Source organism: Monodon monoceros, unplaced genomic scaffold (genome assembly GCF_005190385.1).
Source record: "Monodon monoceros isolate NGI ecotype Baffin Bay Population unplaced genomic scaffold, NGI_Narwhal_1 Super_Scaffold_11, whole genome shotgun sequence".
In the NCBI taxonomy this organism is placed as follows: Eukaryota; Metazoa; Chordata; class Mammalia; order Artiodactyla; family Monodontidae; genus Monodon; species Monodon monoceros.
In genome coordinates, this window is record NW_021703767.1 from 59,713,950 (window position 1) to 59,735,676 (window position 21,727).

Sequence of the window (21,727 nt, forward strand, 5' to 3'; positions counted from 1 at the left end):
TTAAAAAAAAGAAGGGACAAAGATTTAATGAAAAGCTAATATCTGGTATTATGCTCAACACTTTACATAACCTATCTGAGCTGATCCTCACAACAACCATAGCAGGTATATTCTATTCCCATTTAACAAAAAACTCTCTGAGCCAACTCAGATACCTTGAGAGATCAACTCAACATCGAACAACTAGTAAGTGACAGAATATGAACATAGATTCACCCGACTCCAAAGTGGGACGTGGAAAGACTCTCTTGCTGTTTCCATATTTGTAGATGGTGCACAGTCTTTTTTTTATTATTTAATTTTATTTATTTATTTTTTACACAGCAGGTTCTTATTAGTTATCTATTTTATACATATTAGTGTATACTATACATGTCAATCCCAATCTCCCAATTCATCCCACCACCACCATCCCCCCAACTTCCCCCCTTGGTGTCCATACGTTTGTTCTCTACATCTCTGGGTGACACAGTCTTATGGAGCCAGACAGCCTAGATTTGAATGCCATCTCTCATGCTACCTAGCTATGTGATCTTGGACAACTTACTTAATTTTTCTGAGCCTCAGTTTTTCCAGCTGCTAAATGGGGATAATAATAGTAACTACCTCCTAGGTTAGCACTCAATAAATGTTAGCTATTATTATCTAGTCCTATCTGTGAGCATTACTCACAGAAAGTGCACTATGCTTGAGTAAGAACAATTCTAGCAACCACAACTTGGTATTTAGATAGTAAAGCTTTTGAAATGTTTACCACTATGCCTATCTACATCAACTTAAACTGAATTTCAGCATGAGCATTATGGCTGTGAGCAAAGCACGTTACCTGAGGCTCAATAACAGATTCACTAAGGATGGCCTGGGTGACAGGGTCTTGATTTACCACAATGGGACCTTGAGAGGAATCAGGAGCCATTGTTACATTCGGAAACCCTGCAGAAGGAAAATAAGTCATGATGACTTTGTTTCATTTAATTAAATTGACTTCACACATACTATAATACACTGCCATAGATCTGAATTATCGTATGAAAATCTTAAATAATAATAAAAGCAACTTGCACTTAAACAGTGCTTACTATATGCCAGGCATTGTTCTAAATGCTTTTACATATATTAAATTGTTTCACCCTCACAAAATCCTATGAGGTTATTAGTATCATTATTTTACATATAGGTAAACTGAAACTCAGAGACGTGAAGCAACAGGCGCAGAGTCACACTAGCGAGCGGCCAAGCCAGGATTCAAACCTTAAACTAAAAACTAATGATCTGTTTTTAGGGATTAAGATAAACAACAGATTATATACACATTAAAGTGAATAATGTTGTTCATCCCACAAGAGGCAAAGTTCCTTTTAGAGAGACACTGAAGTTGCTTTAGTTTTCAAATTAAGCTTCACTCAAATTACATACAAAGCAGATACTTTAATTATATGGTAATTTAATATTAATAAGCTGAAAATGAAATCATACCTTAAATTATGAAATCTTATACATTTCACAAAATATTTTAGTAAATAATAACAATTTACCTTTCCTTAACTTGAGTAATTTGTAATAGTTAATATTCTTAGTGAAAAGCAAATAAATTGTAATAAATCTATGTCTAACAACTCTTGTATGCTATCCACCCTAGAACACATGTGATAGAAATAATATGATGCCTGAGAAAAGATTTTAAATTCTTTCAAACAGCCAGGTGTGGGCTTTGATGAATAAGATAAAGAAACTTTCGTTTGATGTGACTACTTTACCTGTGCGCCTACGAGGAAAATCAACAAACAGATCTTTTGCTGTAGCCATCAAATGATCAGATTTTTCCAATACATCCTGCATCTGGTATTGATCATTAAGAATCTAGACACATGTTAGTGATAAATATTATTATTCAGAAAAAATATATATACTTAATAAAACACAAAGGAAAAGTCCATACAAAGGCAGGAGCTTAAAAATCATCTCAAATCCTTCAGCGGCAATATCATTAAGTACCAGTAGATGGAGCTATTATAATAATTAGTGGATTTCAAATGCTTGGCTTTGATCCAAAGAAATACATTATTAAATTATGACCCAGTCCACACACAAATGTAGACAAACACCAAAATAAAAGCTTTGCTTAAACTTACTCTTTGATAACCACTCTGATATTTTCTTTTTAGTTTCTATTCTATTTTTTCAAATGATGGTTGCAACCCACTAACTTTTACAATCCATTAAAAAGTTGTGATCCACAGTTTGAAAAACACTGATTAAACATGAATCTTTGAGCCATAAACTCAGATGTGTGGCTCTTTGGTGTTTCAGCCACTAAAGTGATTTCATAATCCACTAATGGGTCATGACCCACAACTTAAAAAACACGACGTGAGACACGACTTTGGGGGCATTAAACAAAAAAGTGATGCTTCTGCATTTATAAGCAAGCTCGATTTTTATTCTGGAAAAATGAGAACTCAAAAAATACCAATATGGCGGTGTCTCTGATTATACACTTTCAACTTAGGAATTTTCCCAGTTACAAGCAAGGATGCACGGGCTAGAGTGAAACCAAGTCAACACCTACCACCACCAGATCACATTCTTAGGCTCAAAGGAGTCTCAAAATTGGAAATTTTCCAGTTTCCAACACTGACTCAAATCAAAACATCTGGTAACAAATGCTCTTACCAGAATTTCTCTAGACCATGGAAACAAGCATACAATGTGACCTCAGTTACTGTTTTAGGACATGAAGAAAAATAACAAAAGTCACATTCTGACTTTTTCCCCCTTCTTCCCCTGCTAAAGCCAAGCAGGTTGGCTGGCTCTGTTAGTGAGAATAAAGTCCTGAATCTGTTCTCTCCACAAAGAGTTAGTTTTGGAATGGCACAGGACAAAGAGCACATTTGGAGTCAGAAGACTGGCATCCTAGGCCCTGTCAAGAGATACAAAAGTGTATACTAAATCTGTATACAATTCTAGAGATATTTGAGAATGTTGTTACAACTTAAATTTTCATCCCTGGTTAGCCATCTTGTAGCACATGCAATTAGAGTTTAGGAGAGAAAGTAAATGGAGCACTATAATCTACCATTTATACTAGAAAAATTATACAAAATATATTTCCTAGCAGCAGTTTTGTTTACTATTTTTAAAAAAGGTACTGACTTCCTATCCAAATGAAGAGACATAAATTGAAAGAAGCAGATTGTGGAGGAATAATTTTATCATATCAAGACCTGATACTAATTATAATGAGGTCTCCAGAAAACCCACTGCCCTGCAGCCCTCTCCCTGCTAGTCCCTGCCCAGGCTCCTTGGGGCAGACAGCTTGAGTGGCCAGAGGTCAGAGCATTGGCTTTCTGTTGCTCTTTCTGGATTTCTTTATCACTCCTCTATGATAAAACTCATCCTCATGATAGGCAAATCAATCCCTGCAGGCCCATCTGTATATTACTTCCCCAGGGTTTGCAGAGCACAAAACCAAACTTAGTCCAAGAATACATCTTGGATTTTCAAAAGATCAGTCAAGGTCCCTTCAAAAACATTATTAGAAACTTCTCATGCTAGCAGTTTTGCTCTCTGGTAATGAAAACCAGACAGAATTGGGAAAGTACAAAGAGACTAGGTTAGTTAATATACTTTTAAAATTTACAAAATCTTTATCAAAGCCACCCTCTCTCTGATTTGGATTTGGACTCTTATTTGCTTGATTCCTATGGCATGAGTGGATCATACAGCAAATGAAATCTAAGATTATGCTGGTCAAAGAACTTTTTTCTTAATTTACGTTTATCTAGGAGCCCAGATAAACGGGGGATGGGTCCTGGTAGCTCTAACACATAATGATAAAACCTAGGTGGATATGCCCAAGGAGGACTCTTCCTTTGGTCCCCTCACACACCTTATCACAGACATTACAAATATAGCAACACTGAAATAATAGATGTACGAATCCTTTGACTCAGCAATTCCACTTTTAAGAATTTATCCTACAAATATATTTATACATGTACTCAAAAACATATTCAAGGATATTCATTACATCATTTATAGTGACAAGGCAGGAAATAATCTGTCGGTGGCAGACACTGCTACTTATCCACCAATAGCCCTTCTTTCTGTTTTCTCTTTAACAGCAGAACTCCCAAGTTAGCCAAGTACATAGCTAATTTCCCAACCACCCTTGCAGGTGACAGTGGTCACTTGATGAAGTTCTGGACAATGGGATAGAAGCCAGAGCTTCTGGGTGATACGTAAAGGGAGTAACGTGCATTCTCTTCCCCACTTCATGCTGCCTGGGAAACATCTGAAGGAAGCTGGAACAGCCACTGCAAACTCAGACATGGAAGCCCTGTAATAAAGGACCAGAGATCCCCCTACCCACTACCATGTATATCTGAGCTGTTCCATAAAACTGAAATAGATTTCTATTTTGTTTAAACCAGTATATTCTGGGGTCTTTTTTTTTTTCCAGGTGCTTATACCATGCTCTGATACACATCCCAAATGTCCATTAATAAAGCACTAGATAAATTGTGGTATATCCATATACTACCTGGCCATTAAAAAAGAAAAGGTAGATTTCTAAATACTGACACAGCAAAACCTCCAGAATATGTTGTTAAATGGAAATGCCTAAATCCCACTAATAGCAGAGGTTCTCAACCCTAGCAAAATATTAAAAATTACATATCAACTGTCTTAAAAATACCTAAGTGGGGCTGCATCCCAGATCCACTGAATTAGAATACCTGAGCATAAATATGTCTGAGTCCAGATACTGTTTTTTTTTTTAAATGGGAATTTTTTTTTTTTTTTTTGCAGTACGCAGGCCTCTCACTGTTGTGGCCTCTCCTGTTGCGGAGCACAGGCTCCAGATGCGCAGGCTCAGCGGCCATGGCTCACGGGCCCAGCCACTCCACGGCATGTGGGATCTTCCCGGACTGGGGCATGAACCCATGTCCCCTGCATCGGCAGGCAGACTCTCAACCACTGCGCCACCAGGGAAACCCAAATGGGAATTTTTTAAATGGAAATTAGAATCAGTCAGAGTTGATAAACACTACGCTAGGGCATGAAGAAGCCACATTACAGAAAGAAGGCAGAGAAATTTCACTCACCCTCTCTTACCACTCTTCTTCAATCCCTAATTCTACCACATCTACAAGGTATAAGGGATTCAGGACATGAGCAGGGGCCACTAGGGAGGGGAAACTAAAGCCCAGAGTCACCTCAAAGGGGCTGCCTTTTTCCCTGGCCAGATCTGTGCTCTTAGGCCTTTCATGGAGAATTACCATGTAACATTTAAATGTAGGTGACTTGCCTAAGATCACCAAAAGATACGTACCTCTAAAGAACCATTCTCTCAATCCACTGTTCTTTTTACAAGCTCATGTAAACATTTATTTGGGAGATATACTTCTTCTTCATGATATATAAAGTAATGACTTTCATATTTCACTAAGGAGCCTAACAAATTCCTCAAAAGACAGAATGTGACTTAAAGCTGCAGCAGGTCACCCAGACAGCCAAGTGCCATAAGCTCCAACACTGAACAAGAAGAAAACAGGCATTTCTTTTACAATGATTTCAGCCCAAATAAAAGAAGGGTTTTGCTGTAGTTTCTTCTTATTTTCCATAATATGTATTCCTACCCACTCTGATTACTTATTCAAACACCCTACATCTGACAAAAGATTAAGTCAAAGACAAGTGCCTTACTAATTTGTTGGACAAGCACACATTTTTCTTTTTGCAAAGTAATCTAACAGCATCACTGCTGAACTGAGAAAAATAATTATAGCAGCTTTATATATATATATATGACACTAATTATGTGCCAAGGACTGTCCTAATCACTTTAGTAATATTTTATCACTGAAATCTCCTAACAATACAATCAGGTAAATACTGTTACTCCAGTTTAAAGATAAGAAAATTCAGGCTGAGAAGTTAACAATTTAAGGTCACCTGGCTAGTAAGCTGAAGAGCGGGAATTCAAATCACGAAACTAGACTGTAATCGTCACTCTGCTCCTTTTTCCAAAGCCTACCTGTAGATCATTGCGTAAGGACACGATAATGATTAGAATCTGTCCAATGTGAATCAAATACGTGGAAAAAGAGAGACACCTATTTACCTCTTCTTTTCTTTCTAACTCTACAGATGATGCAGTTTAGCATTACCTCCTTCATGACAGACAATCTCCTTTTCTCAAGATTAGAAATTTCCGGTTTCTGCTTCTTCCATTTTCTCTTCAAAGCTTTTTCTTGGAGCTCCCAGTGTACTAATGCTCTATTCTTCGATTTGTGTATTTCATGACGACGGATCTATTATGGAAGAAAAAATATATAAAAGAATGTTTCAGGAACAAAGAACTTGCCTATTCAGATGGTAGGGCAACCTAACCTAGTTCATTTTTCTAATTTTTTCTAGTTCCGTATATGTATATTTTATATATATATATATTCACAAAATTTTCACCATCTCCTAAATTTTCAAAAATGATTTTTTTTTCAAAAATGATTTTTTAAAAAAGAAGTATCTAAAACTAGTAGACCTAGGGAGTTCCCTGGTGGCCTAGTGGGTAGGATTCTGGGCTTTCACTGCTGTGGCCTGGGTTTAATCCCTGGTCGGGTACTGAGATCCCACAAGTCACGTGGCATGGCCAAAAAATAAATAAATAAAACAAACTAGTAGACCTAGCTAAAACACAAAATGAAAGAATATTAATTTCTACTTCTTTTGTACAAGACTATCCAATAAAGTAGTGTTTTGCAAACTGCATCTTGGGACTCACTTAATGGGTGGTAAAATAAATTAGTGGATCAAAACCAACATTTTAAAAAAATAAAATAGAATATAGAATAGAAAATATTAAGAACACATTGCACATAATAAAAGTTAAGAATTTGTTTGTTGGGGCTTCCCTGGTGGCTCAGTGGTTGAGAATCTGCCTGCCAATGCAGGGGACACGGGTTCGAGCCCTGGTCTGGGAAGATCCCACGTGCCGCGGAGCAACTGGGCCCGTGAGCCACAATTACTGAGCCTGCGCGTCTGGAGCCTGTGCTCCGCAACAAGAGAGGCCGCGATAGTGAGAAGCCCGTGCACCGCGATGAAGAGTGACCCCCGCTTGCCACAACTAGAGAAAGCCCTAGCACAGAAATGAAGACCCAACACAGCCATAAATAATTAAAAAAAAAAAGAATTCGTTTGTTAAATTTTTCAGTTACACATGTGTGTACATGTACAATTATAAACACACACACACACACACACACACACACACACACACACACACACACAGACTGAGTATGACATAAAAGGCACAAAATCCACTGAGTTATCTCTGGCAAAGGCACACCCATTCCATGATATTCACATCACCACCAAGAGCTCACAATGCAGTGTTTTTATAGCCCTGCAATGGCTGCATGTGGAAGTGGGTCCATGGAGATGCAGGACTCCAAGGAAGTGGAATTCCAGAAGCAGAAGCAGAGATATGAGTCACAGCTTAAGAGTTAGAAGGGAGGAGTTCACTAAGGTGGCTAAGGAACAAAAGCAGATGTTGGCTTTACAAGCACTCTAGTATTCAGAACTACGAATATGAACAAAACCTGTATGTCATCTGATAAAATGTACTACTGAGTTTGCACCATGTAAATATGAAATCAGTCCATTAAGAGACTAACAACCAAATATTATGTAAGGATTCTGATTCACAAAGAACAAATGAAGATGACATTTTTGAGACAATCGGGGAAATCTGAATATGGATTGGGATTAGGTAATACCAAAATATTAGTGTTACTTTTGTCAGGCATGATAATGGTATTGTGGTTATATATGAAAATATCTATTTTTTTTAATGCAAACTGAATATGTAGGCACAAAATGACATGTCCTCTGGGCTTTGCTTTAAAATGCTCCAGTGAAGAAGCAAAGGGTAAGATAAATGAAACAAGTATGGCAAAATTTTCATAACTATTATATCTAGGTGAACAGCATATGGGAGTTCTTTATACTTTTGTCGCTATTTTCACGTGAGTTTGAAATTTTTCATAATAAAAAATTTTAGGTCATCTGGGCATCATTATTATCCTCAACAAACATTTAATGAGTACCTACTACGATTAAGATTCCTAGGCCCACAAAGACGTATAAGATACGGCCTCTATCCCTCAAAAACATTAATAATCTGCCCAGAGAGATTGGACTTATGCATATAAAGATAAATGACGTGCATTAGATGGCATATACTCAATGCCTTATGTAGGTAGTAAGTACAACAGTTCAGAGAAGAAAGCAACTGTTAGGCAGCTTCAAAGAGTAGGACTTCAAACTTACTACAATAATCAAGAGAGTATGGTACTAGCATAATGACAGACATACAGATCAGTGGAATAGAAATGAGAGTCCAAAGTTAAACCCTTATCTTTACAGACAATTGATTTTCAACAAGGGTGCCAAGACAATTCAACGTGAAAAGAACAGTCTTTTTAATAAATGGTGCTTAGACAATTGGGTATCCATTTGCAAAAGAATGAAGCTGGACTCCTACCTCACACCATACACAAAAATTAATTCAAAATGGATGAAAGGCCTAAACATGAGAGCCAAAACTTTAAAACTCCTAGACAAAAACATAGAAGTAAATATTTGTGAACCTTGGTTAGACAATGGTTTCTTAGATATGACACTAAAGCTACAAGTGACAAAAGAAAACAATTAGATAAATTGGACTTCATCAAAATTTAAAACTTTTACGTTTCAAAGAATACTATCAAGAAAGCTAAAACACAACCAACAGAATGGAAGAAAATATTTGCAAATCATACATCTGATAAGAAACATATCCAGAATATATAAAGAACTCCTACTACTCAACAAAAAAAACACAAATAATCCAATTTTATTTTTATTTTATTTTACTTTTTGTGTCCCTCTCTTCATCAAGCCCAGTTCATAGTTGTCACATATTTCCTATGGAAATTTTTAAATAACTAAGAGACTTGAAGAGACATTCCTCCAAAGAAGATACTACAAATGGCCAATAAATATATGAAAGGATACTCAATGTCATTAGTCATTAGGGAAATGCAAATCAAAACTACAATGAGATCCCACTTTATACCCCCTAGGGAACTAAAACCACAAAGATGACAATGACAAATGCTGGCAAGGGATGTGGAAAAACTGGAACCCTCATACATGCTGGTAAGAATGTAAATGGTACAGCCACTTTAGAAAACAGTTTGGCAGTTCCTCAGAAAGTTAAATATAGAGATATCATATGACTCAGCAATTCTACTTCCAGGTATACGCCCAAGAGACTAAGAGCGTATGTTCACACAAAAACTTGTACATGAATATTCATAGCAGCATTATCTAAAACAGTCAAAAAGTAGAAACAACCCAAATGTCCAACAACTGATAAATGGATAAATAAAACACGGTATATCCGTAAACAAAATAGTATTTGGCAATAATAAGGAATGAAGTACCGATACTACAACATGGATGAACCTTGAAAACATTACGTTAAAAGAAAGAAGCCAGATATAAAAGAATACATATTATATTGCATTTATATGAAATGTCCAGAATAGGCAAATCCATAGAGACATAAAACAGATTAGTTGTTGCCAGGGATTGGAGGGGTGGGGCATAGAGAGTGACTGTTAATGGGTAAAGGGTTACTTTTGGGGGAGTGATGAAAATGTTATAAAATTAGAAAGTGATGACGGTTGCATAACTCTGTGAATATACTAAAAAGCAATGAATTGTACACTTTAAAAGGGTAGATTTTATGTTATGTGATTTATATCTTAATAAAGCTGTTTAAAAAAACAAGCAAACCTGTAATAAAAGCTTTTTTTTTTAAAGTAAAACTTGAACTAGGATAAGGAAGCAAAGTAAGATTTGTAGAGGAGGAGAAGAAGGTAGGGAAACTGTTCCAAGTAAAGAGGATAGCATGAACTGGGGCTCAAATGTGGAAATGTACATGGCATGTTCAAGAAATAAATTATAATGTATGTTTTTGTATAGGGAAGTAATGGTAAATAATGCTAGTGATATCTACAGATAGGAAAAGACGATAAATGTGTACAGGAAAATACTGGACTAGAGAGATTTGAACTGTAAACCAAACCTATCTAATGAAATTATAATGCATGCTAACTGATATGCCTAAGTAAAATAAGGAAGCCCAGGACATACACTTTTTGATTTTATATAGGCATAAGCAAGATTAAAAATAACTGAACAACTTCTAAGAAGTGCCTCTGGTTTCTATACTGTAGGTTAGAAGTATCAAGTATCAAATATCAAATAAGATGATGAACAAACGACTTAACTTTCAATAGTAAACTTACCAGATCTTCAGGAGTTGCCCGATGAACTGTTAGATCAGTTACAGTGTTCTGCAAAAAAAAAAAAAAGGATGAACTTTCTTTAAAAAGCAAAAGGTTTCTTACAAAATATTAGTATATGCTGAATTGTAATGGCTGAAAATGGATTCAAAATCCTGAGACCAAAAAGTCTTTCCTTGAGAATTAAATTCTCAATTTAAATATTAACATGGATTACTTTTAGGTGTCTTGTAGAAAATAACTGACTATTTTTAAGTGTCTCACAGAAATTAAGCACCAAATTCACCAAGCAAGCATACGTTATATTAAAATGATGAAAACAACCGGGTAGTACATAATTCAAAAAGTAGAGGTTCAATTTGTGCCCATGCCAACACCTTAAACATAGAACCTATCATAATGAGAGACAAATTTTGAGGGTATTGTATAATTTCATAAAATGTGAAAACAGTCACTCAAGTAAAAAGGCACTAAACCAAATGGCAGGGCTTCCACATTGCACAACTCAGGTGGTTCCGTTGATATCACAGGCCATGTAAATAGTGCCCCTTGGAATTGTGCAGTGCACAGCCTGCACAGCTCTGAGTAGCAGCCCTGCAATTTGGTCCTTTCCAAAATGACTTCAGCCATTTGTGTTATACAGATTTGGTAAGGCAGGGAAAAAAGCAATGTAGACTTTTAATTCTAAGAGAAATATACAGAACTGAGCCTAGTGAAATGGCTTCTGATGTATTCAGAGACTTAACCTTTGGGCCATAGTTTGTATTTAGCTCAAGTCTTTTATATACTAAAACTGTTATTCCTTCCATATTGATTTAGAAAAGTACAAGATACAACAGTAAGATCATGAGAATTGTTTTTTTTTTGTTTTTTGGGGGGTTTTCCTGGCCATGCCACGTGGCTTATGGGATCTTAGTTCCCCTACCAGGGATTGAACCTGGGCCTTCAGCAGTGAAAGTGCCAAGTCCCAACCACTGGACCATGAGGGAATTCCCGAGAATTGTTTTTAATAATCATAATAAAAATTTAGGCATATAAGTGATATGCTTGGAATTAGCTTTCATGGGAGAAAATATAATTTCATTTATACTACTATTGCTTAAAACTACAGGTGACTCTTGAACAACATGGGTTTGAACACAGGTCCACTTATGTGTCGATATTTTTCAATACATACTACAGTGTGACACAATCCACAGTTGGCTGAATCCATGGATGCAAATCCACAGATACAGAGGGCCAACTGTAAAGTTATACGTGGATTTTCGACTGTGCAGAGGGTCGGTGCCCCTAACCCCCATGTTGTTCAAGGGTCAACTGTATTTTCTTCTGAAATTGCCTTTAAATCTAATTTACAAGCCATTTCAGAAAATGCCTCAATATTTTCATCAAAACAGTATTATTCAGTTGATCTCTCCTTCCTCATTTACCATTCACACCAAATGAGCTATAACTACTTTCAAGTTCCATCTACCTTCAGAAAACAAAGTTTTTTCCACCACTGGAGATAATATAAAGTAAATGAGGAAGGTTCTGAATGCAATTTCAAATAATGGTTTTCAATTACGTTTTGAGCAACAGCAGCATAGCAAAATAAATATGGAACTTCCCAAAGCAACCGCTCTGAAGGGGACGACTTATGTTATCATCTTTTCATGATAACATAATGTTAACATTATGATAACATAAATGTTAAGGTGTGTTTTTTCACCTTTTAATCAGTATCATTACCTTAGAGTCATATCCTTATACTATTTTATAGCCAATCACATGGCAACAAAGCAATCTAAACATAGAGAAATCCCCCTGCCCCACTTTCTAAGGCTGTCAGTTTGCCCAGGATACCTGGCTAAGGTGGCTGGCCACAACCCAGAAGGTTCTAAGTCCAAAAGAATCCCTAAGATCCAAACTAGTCCCTGACCAGTTAATCTTCACAACAGAAAGTAAAAGTACCCAAAGTCTCATGGTCCAAACCAAAGTACCCAACTCCAAAAGATAAAAATCCCCTTGATAATACCAAGTGGTAGTCCGGGTAGGAGCCAGGGATCATGTCTCAGATACCTGAGATCTGTCTTACATCTTACGAGAACCTCTGTACTGAAACTGACAAATCTCTGGAGATGAGCAAAAAACAATTTGAGGGGTAAGAGAGCAAGGATCTCCCACTTTTTCAGTCAAAAATGCCACTCACATGATTATGACATCACAGATTGCTATGGGCAAATCTAAAATATGTACCCAAAAATTTCAGATTTCAGGTTAACTAGAGTTGCCTTAAAGCAGTGAGTTCTCAAAGTAGAGGTGAGGGACTTTTTAAAAACACACTCCCCACCCACTTAAGATTTCAGGGTTTTTTTGTTTGTTTTTTTTTTTAAAGGAGAGAGGAGAAAGGAAATCCCTTCTCTTCTTTTCTTTTTTTAATTAATTTATTTTTGGCTGTGTTGGGTCTTCCTTTCTGTGCGAGGGCTTTCTCTAGTTGTGGCAAGCGGGGGCCACTCTTCATGGCAGTGCGCGGGCCTCTCACTGTTGCGGCCTCTCTTGTTGCAGAGCACAGGCTCCAGATGCACAGGCTCAGTAGTTGTGGCTCACGGCCCTAGTTGCTCCACGGCATGTGGGATCTTCCCAGACCAGGGCTCGAACCCGTGTCCCCTACATTGGTAGGCAGATTCTCAACCACTGCGCCACCAGGGAAGCCCCAAGATTTCAGTTCTTAAAAAGAGGTAGAGCTATAGCTTCAACATGCATATTTTTAAAAAATTCCCCAAAGGCATCTGCTCTTCCCTCCAAGACCTAGGATATGGGATTGGCCAAAAAGTTCATTCGGTTAATGAATACGTTGTTCAATAAAGCTCTTGGTGAAAATGAAAAATGTCTTTTATTTTTACTTAAAACGAAACAAACGTTTTGGCCAACCCAATAACATGCCCAGAAACCCATTCCACCATATCGCATGCTAAGCCCCATTCAGAGCACCATCCTGAGTGACTAAGGCCATGTCATCACATTTATTCCTTCCATGTAACGTTATACCATGTATTATCCCACCTAGACTTACATCCCATTCTTGCTTTACTGACATTTTCTTCTTCTTTACTTTCAGTGCTTTCCTTCCTCCTCCACGGGGACCGTAACGGTTCACTCTGACAAATGACATCTAGGAGTAATAATCATATCAAATTTTAAAAATACATGAAAAACTACTAATTAATCATCACCAGAGAGGGAAAAAGATATCTAAGAAAATAAATTTTAAAACATCAGAGAGGGCTTCCCTGGTGGTGCAGTGGTTGAGAGTCTGCCTGCTGATGCAGGGGACACAGCTTCGTGCCCCGGTCCGGGAAGATCCCACATGCCGCGGAGCGGCTGGGCCCGTGAGCCATGGCCGCTGAGCCTGCGCGTCCGGAGCCTGTGCTCCGCAACGGGAGAGGCCACAACAGTGAAAGGCCCGCGTACCGCAAAAAAAAAAAAAAGAAAAATCAGAGAACTTTAAGTATACTGAAAGGAACAGGCTACCAAAAGACTTGGTTCTTTCACTTCATAATTATTAGAAAGTTGATACTGATAACTATGATAAAAGAGGTTTCAAATCAACAAATTAAATATATGTGATTAATAAAGAACCCTAGGAATGAAGCAAGTATGACCTAAGGCAGAGATCTGACAGCAGTCATAAGCATTGTCACCTGTTACACAAATTCGCAATGAATAGAGGAAATGTCAATCACATGTGAACAACGTGAATGTAAGAGAAGGAGAGCAAGAGATAGTTGGGGTTCTTTTTTAAGCATCTAACACTCAAAATCACTACCAGACACATACGTACTTACCTTAAAATAAAGGTGGCTAAAGTTTAGAGAATGAATGAGTTATGATACGATCTCTAGTATATTTTTCACATAATACTCAATGGGGGTGATTATTGATACTAAACTAGAATATGAAAATGGCCAACAGTTGCTTGGCACTTTTAAAATGCAATGCTAAGGACATTAGACTAAACATCATACAAAATTAGAAAAAGACTCACAGAGCCTGAACACTAGGATTTGAGGATACACATATGCTTTTTAAAAAGCAACACATATACATGACTCCAATTCCAGAACTTCTTTAACACCTAAATAATTACAGAACTTTCCAGCTGACCCCCTTACTCCAAACTATCCTAAAACAAAGACTCTAGTATTTTCCTTAAGTACATCTTTGAAAAAAATCATTTAGTCTACTGTGAATAAAGATGACTAAATGCAAGTATTTCTCAGGAATTGGCCCTCTGTCCTGTAACTCTTAGCAACCGCATTCACTCTTTAAGCATGGTATCTAATTTCAGAACGTACAATCCAGCAAAGGAGATAAGTCACATACAAGTTAGAGAATAACATTTAAGTGTTATCATAGTGAAGGTGATGATGGCGATGATGACGACAGTGGTGGTGGTTATAATGATGGAATTAGCTACTAAGTACTTTCTTCAAGCCACGTACTGTTCTAAACTCTTCCCATATATTATCTCCTTTAATCCTCACACTAATCCCATGAAGTATTTACTATTTGTTACTCACTTTACAGATGAGAAAACGAAGGGACAAAGAGTTAACTGACTGGGAAGGTCACACAGTAAATTGCAGAGCCATATGTGCCATTTTAAAAGATATGGAATGGAATAGAACCAAGAGTCCAAAACAAAACTTTAAACTTATGGTCAGTTTATATTCAACAGGGGTGCCAAGAAACAATTCAATGGGGAAAGAACAGTCTTTTAAATTAATGGTGCTGGGACAACTGGATATCCATATGAAAAAGAATGAAGTAAGACCCCCTACCTCACAACATGTAAAAAAAAATTAACTTAAAATGAATCACAGACTTAAATGTAAGAGCTAAAAGTACAAAACTCCTAGAAGATAACATAAGCATAAATCTTCATGAACCTTGGGTTAAGCAATGGTTTCTCAGAAATGACACTAAAAACACAAGCAACCAAAAAAAAATAAATTGGACTCCATCAAAATTTAAAACTTCTGTGCTTCAAAGGACACCATCAAGAAAGTGAAGAGACAACCAAAAGAATGAGAGAAAACATTTGCAAATCATATATCTAATAAGTAACTTGTATCCAGAATATATAAAGAACTCTTACAACTCAACAACAAAAAATCCAACTTTAAAATGGCTAAGGGGGCTTCCCTGGTGGCACAGTGGTTAAGAATCCGCCTGCCAATGCAGGGGACACAGGTTTGAGCCCTGGTCCGGGAAGATCCCACATGCCATAGAGCAACTAAGCCTGTGCACCAAAACTACTGAGCCCATGTGCCACAACTACTGAAGCCTGCGTGCCTAGAGCCCATGCTCCACAACAAGAGAAGCCACTGCAATGAGAAGCCTGCACACCGCAACGAAGAGTAGCCCCTACTCGGTGCAACCCACGTGCAGCAACGAAGACCTAATGCAGCCAAAAACAAATTTTAAATTTTTTTTAAAAAAGAAAGAAAAAATAAATAAATAAAATGGCTAAGGGATTTGAATACACATTTCCCCAAAGAAGATACTACAAATGGCCAATAAACATGTGAAGAGATGTTCAAGATCACCAGTCATAAAACGCAAATCAAAACCATAATGAGATATTACCTTACACCCACCAGGATGGTTATAATCAAAAAGATGTAAATAACAAGCTTTGGAAAGAATGTGGAGAAACTGGAATCCCTATATATCACTAGCGGGAGTGCGAAATGGCACAGCCACTTTGGAAAACAGTTTGGCAGTTCCTAAAAAAGTTAAACACAGTTACTACATGACTCAGCAATTCTAGTCCCACATATATAGCTGAAAGAATTGAAAACTTACGTCCACACAAAAATTTGGACATGAATGTTCATAGCAACATTATTCTTAATAGACAAAAAGTGTAAACATCCCAAATATCCACTAACTGAAGAAGGGATAAATAAAATATTGTATATTCATATTCTGTAATATTATTTAGCAATAATAAGGAATGAAGTACTGACACATGCTACAACATGGATGAACCTTGAAAATATTATGCTAAGAGAAAGAAGCCAGACACCAAAGGTCATAAATTATATGATTCCATTTATATGAAATGTCCAGGATAGGCAAGTCCATAAAGACATAAAGTAAATTAGTGGTTGGGAGGGTCTGGGGGGAGGAGGAAATGGAGAGCCACTGCTAATGGGTACAGGGTTTCTTTTGGCGGTGATGAAAATGTCCTGGAATTAGATAGTTGTGATGGTTGCAAAACTGTAAATATACTAAAAAACTCTAAACTGTATACTTTAAAGGGCTAAATTTCATGGTCTGTGAGTTATATCTCAACAATGCTGTTATAAAAAAAGATATGGAAAAATATAATGGTTATTCAAAAAAGCTTTCTTATGTATTTTACTCTTTAACCACTTAGATCTTCGATTTACTTGGCAGAACAAAGGGGAATCATAAAATGTCAGCATATCTAAATGATGAATTATGTATTCATTAAAATTACATTATGAAGAACGTAGGAAAATACACAGAAAGTTCAGTGTAAAAAGTAGAATACAGGGGCTTCCCTGGTGGCGCAGTGGTTGAGAGTCCGCCTGCCGATGCAGGGGACACGGGTTCGTGCCCTGGGCCGGGAAGATCCCACATGCCGCGGAGCGGCTGGGCCCGTGAGCCATGGCCGCTGAGCCTGCGCGTCCGGAGCCTGTGCTCCGCAACGGGAGAGGCCACAACAGTGAGAGGCCCGCATAATGCAAAAAAAAAAAAAGAAAAGTAGAATACAGAACTGCGCATATAGTATATTCTCATGATGTTAATACACACACAATACTAATAAAGCACTTACCTGTGCTAAAAGCTTCACATTTAATCCCACAACCCGATGAGGCACATACTATCCTGAGACACACTAGAGCATAGTAGTTAAGAGTACAGTCTAAAACCAGACTGTCTGGGTTCACATCCCAGCTCTGCCACTAGCTGTAAAACGGAACGAATTAAATGCACAAGGTGCTCAGAACCCCTGCCTAGCACACCCTAAGTTCTACTTAAGGATTACTAATGATTATGTCAGCAACAATTATTAACCCCCTTTCCCAAATGAGAAAACTGGTGCTTTTGAGATATTGCTCCAAGTCACAGAAATAATAATGCACAGAGCTGGGAGCTGACACTCAAAACCAGATCTGACTAATTATGACTAATTATAATAAAGCACATTCTAGAAAACATTACTAGAATTAAGTTATCTTTGGTTGGTTCTATATTTTCCAAACTTTCTACAATGAACTCATGTTACTCTTAAAATACTTTATTTCAAGTTATTTAAAATATTATACTTTTCCACCGCCTCAATTCTGAAAAACCATCCCTGAATCTGAAGTACGCAAAGGTTAAGTTCACAATGGTGTAACAAAGCTGCTATCCCATCTCTGACCTTCCCTTCACCAACAAACTTCATGAAGGAGAGGCCTATTTAAGCACTTATATTTACTAAGCCCCAGTTATACTTCAAACTTTTATAACACAGGAACCACCTATGCACGGAAAAGTGTTCTCTTAAACATCACCAGTAAAGGTGACCGTATTTTTCTTGACCAAAGATCAGACTTCGTGGTCTAACGAAGGGATTTTGTGCCACTTACAGGAACCAGGTATCATAAGGGAGCTATAGTTTACATGCTGAAATGTGAGACTATAAAGATAGTCTGATGGTTTACAGTGCCAAGATGTCAAATAATAAAATTAGCATAACCCAGAAAATCTAGGCTCGTTGGGAGAAAATCTAAAATACTAATAGCTTCCTAATTGCTAAAATTATTGGTCCCTTATTTCTCAGGCCCTTTCCATCTCTAGAGACGCCCACTCCTGGAAGCTCGCCCCTCCCTTGGCTTCCATAACACTCTTTCTCCTGGTTTCTCTCCTATTCTTTTCTCCTTTTCAGGCTAAGACAATATTCACATACTATGTAATCAAGGATCTTCACTCAGTTCTATCCCAGTCTTCTTTTCTTTCCATTGGACACCCTCTCTCTTTGTCCAGTAATTGTTTTTGAGAGTCTACCACATGCTAGGCACTGGCCGGGCACTGGAGATACGATAGTAAACAAGTCTAATATGGCACCAGCTCTCATGGAGCTTACTTTCTAGATCACCACGGGGAATTCACATCTTCCCTTAGTGATCTCACCTACTCTCTTGAGCAAAGCTATCAACGTACTGGGAACACAAATACACTGTGAAAGTTAGTCCCAAATCAAGGATGCACACCTTTCCTCAAAACACCTAACGCTCATTTCCAACTGGCTTCTGTGCACATCTCTCAAATATCTCAAATACAGTATGGCCAATATACAGCTTAGCATCCATGCCTCCTCCCCACCAATGTCTAGTTCTTGATATATAACTGGCTTGCTCAGTAAATGTCTGCTGCATAACACTGAAGTACAGAATTACCTTTCTTCCAGTTGCTCCAGTTTAAAACCTTAGCATCACCTTCTCTCCCTTCTTGTCTCAAAGCTAATCAGACACCAGAATTTATTCATTCTTTCCCTCAAACATCTCTCTCATGTCCCCCTTTTTGCATCTCTACTATGAATGTTCTTGTCCAGGTTCTCATTATTTCCCCTAATTAATCTTCCTTTCACTCATTCACTCTCCTACTTCATCATCCATCTATTATTTCAACAAGTATTTTGAAAGCACCTGCCAAGAGCTTGGCACCAGATACAGCAAGAAAGTAGAATAACTCTGGACCCTCAAAGAGCTTAGCTTGTCCGACCGCAATTAAATAAGGAATTGCAATAAAAGGCTAACGTTGGAAGTAAATTCAGTGTCCTAGAAATACCTATCTTACTCTACACAGTGAGAAAAGGCCACCTCCTCCCTCTAATTCCCCTAAAAATATTGAAGCTGAGAGCAGAACTATGAATAAAAGTTAGAAGCTGGGGAAAAAATGCTCCAGGTCGGGGTCGGGGGAGGGCACTTACAAAGGGTTTGAGAGGTTCAGTTTGACTAACAAAGATTTGAGAGGGTAGGAAGGCTAGAAAAAGGATAAAAAAGAAAGGCAGAGGCCAGATAATGGCCTTGTGAGCCACAGCAATTTGAACACTAACCTAAAGACCTATAGGAAGCCACTGAAGTGTTTTAAGCAAGGTCAGTTACGATGGGATTTAGTAAAACCACTCTGGCTAGTGGAAAATTGATCAAAGGGAAACAAGACCTCTTTCCAAACACTATCCCTCCAATCACTCCTACCCAGATATATGGATAGAGGATAGCTCTCAAAACTTTACTTCCTTCCTCAAACGATTTTAACAGCGCTCCCCTGCAGAGAGGAATCCAGCTTAGCTCGGCACTCCGACAATCTCTCCGCTCCGTGCGACCCAGCTGACCTTTCTTTGCAGTCATTTCTCCTCTCACATCTCCCACACATCCTAAAACAAAGCTCTCGCCTTCCCATACAGTTCCAGCCGTTCCTTACGCTCTGCTTGGAACACCCGTCACACTTCCACTCCCTTTTCCACGGGGTTAACTCCCACTCACTCTTCAAAACTTTCAGGCGGGCCTTCCTGATAAACCCTTTCCTAACCTTCAAATCGACTTAAATGACCCTCCCTGTCCCCAAGTACCCCGGGTAGTTTGTCTCTCTCCCATGAGACCGGAAATTCCTTGAAAACTACATTAGGGTACCCCAATTTCTAGCTCTGCGCAAAAGTGCCCGAAAGCGGTGCGCACGCGCACACTCAGGATGCTCCTGGGAGAGCGCGCTAAACACAAACACACCCAGACAGGCATCCTGACACGCACACACACTCGCAAAACACATGGAGTCGCGGGTGCACTTTCTGTAGTAAGGATCCTCAACCCAGGCGCCTGGATCCCCAGGGAACAGAGAGGAAGACGCCACGACCGTTCGCCCCGCCCTGTAGCCCCTGTCCCTAAGATTCTGTGGGGCGGGCTGCAGGCCTCCGCCCCGTCATCGCAACCTGCCTTGCAGTTTCCGGACTGCTGCCTCCACCACGACTAAAACTCCAGGCTCCGGAATCGCCCGGCCGGACACAAGTTAACACAGCCCGCCGCTTCCGGGATGTTGCCTAGGTTACCGGAGCCCCGCCCCATTCCCTTGCGTACATCCGCCGAGGCCAGTGCGCAGGCGTCTCCCAAGATCTGGCTTACGCTATGAGATAAAAAGGCTCTTGCGTGTCTTCCCTCGGTCCCCCCCCGGTCGGCAGGGTTCCGGGCATAGCTTTGGAGGATAGGCATGTACCATTAGCCAGGTTCTTGTGAATTCTCGGAAAGCAAGATGTTGCTCCCCACACCAAACTTCACATGTCACACTTGCTTTCACCTCTGTGAAGATATTTTTATTCAAAAATATTTATTACTGGGCTTCTCTGGTGGCGCAGTGGTTGAGAATCTGCCTGCTAATGCAAGGGACACAGGTTCGAGCCCTGGTCTGGGAGGATCCCACATGCCGCGGAGCAACTAGGCCTGTGAGCCACAACTACTGAGCCTGCGCGTCTGGAGCCTGTGCTCCACAACAAGAGAGGCCGCGATAGTGAGAGGCCCGCACACCGCGATGAAGAGTGGCCCCCGCTTGCCACAACTAGAGAAAGCCCTCGCACAGAAACGAAGACCCAACACAGCAAAATTAATTAATTAATTAATAAACTCCTACCCCCAACATCTTCTTAAAAAAATAATAAAAAAAAAATTTAAAAAATATTTATTGCTACCTACCAATGTGCCGGAGACTATGTTATATTCAGCGGACTCTTAAAACAGGCGAAGTCCCTGTCCTCAGGAAGCTTACTGTGTAATAGCAAACAGTTACCAACAATACAAATGTCAAATTAAAACTCTGACAAGTGCTAACAATTAGTCATACTAACTAGATACTAAACTTACAGGAATATCTGAATTACTAGGAAAGCTGAAAAGCAAGGATGAGTAAATTACCAGGGACAGGTAAAGCCTTCCTGCAGAGGAAGCCACATATGCAAAGGTGTGTGGCAAGTGCAAGGGAGTGGAAGATGTCCAGTACCTCTGGTGTTGGTGTAAGGAAGGCTGACCTAATTGGGCGGAGCCAAGACAGGCAAAGTTGCGTATCCCATGTTAAGATCTTCACAGACCATTTCACTGGAAAACAGAGTTAATTTGGTGCAATAATACAACCTCCTTCAGGTCCTGGTTTTCTACTGTTAAGACATACCCATACATGGGCCAGCAAATACACATTCAACACCTTCTAGATGCAAAGAACTGCCTTCTAATAGTTTCTTTCCACTCTGATTGAGGAAGTTTGATGTAGTTATATTCAACGGTCAGTCAATATAATCATCCCCTGTATACATCTTCAACTCC

General features: G+C 38.8%; 1 protein-coding gene across 1 annotated transcript in view; it reads right to left on the minus strand.

The window, feature by feature from the left end:
• The window catches only part of SPICE1 (spindle and centriole associated protein 1), a 61,749-nt gene extending 41,301 nt beyond the window's left edge, over positions 1-20,448 (minus strand). The window contains exons 1-6 of the mRNA XM_029215127.1: positions 20,354-20,448; positions 13,414-13,512; positions 10,362-10,409; positions 6,174-6,317; positions 1,758-1,860; positions 827-933 (exon numbers count right to left, since the gene is read on the minus strand). Of these exons, the coding sequence (XP_029070960.1) occupies positions 827-933; positions 1,758-1,860; positions 6,174-6,317; positions 10,362-10,409; positions 13,414-13,512 (501 nt within the window). The 5' untranslated portion in view covers positions 20,354-20,448. The remainder of the gene's footprint in view (positions 1-826; positions 934-1,757; positions 1,861-6,173; positions 6,318-10,361; positions 10,410-13,413; positions 13,513-20,353) is intronic.
• Positions 20,449-21,727: the final 1,279 nt, after the last annotated feature.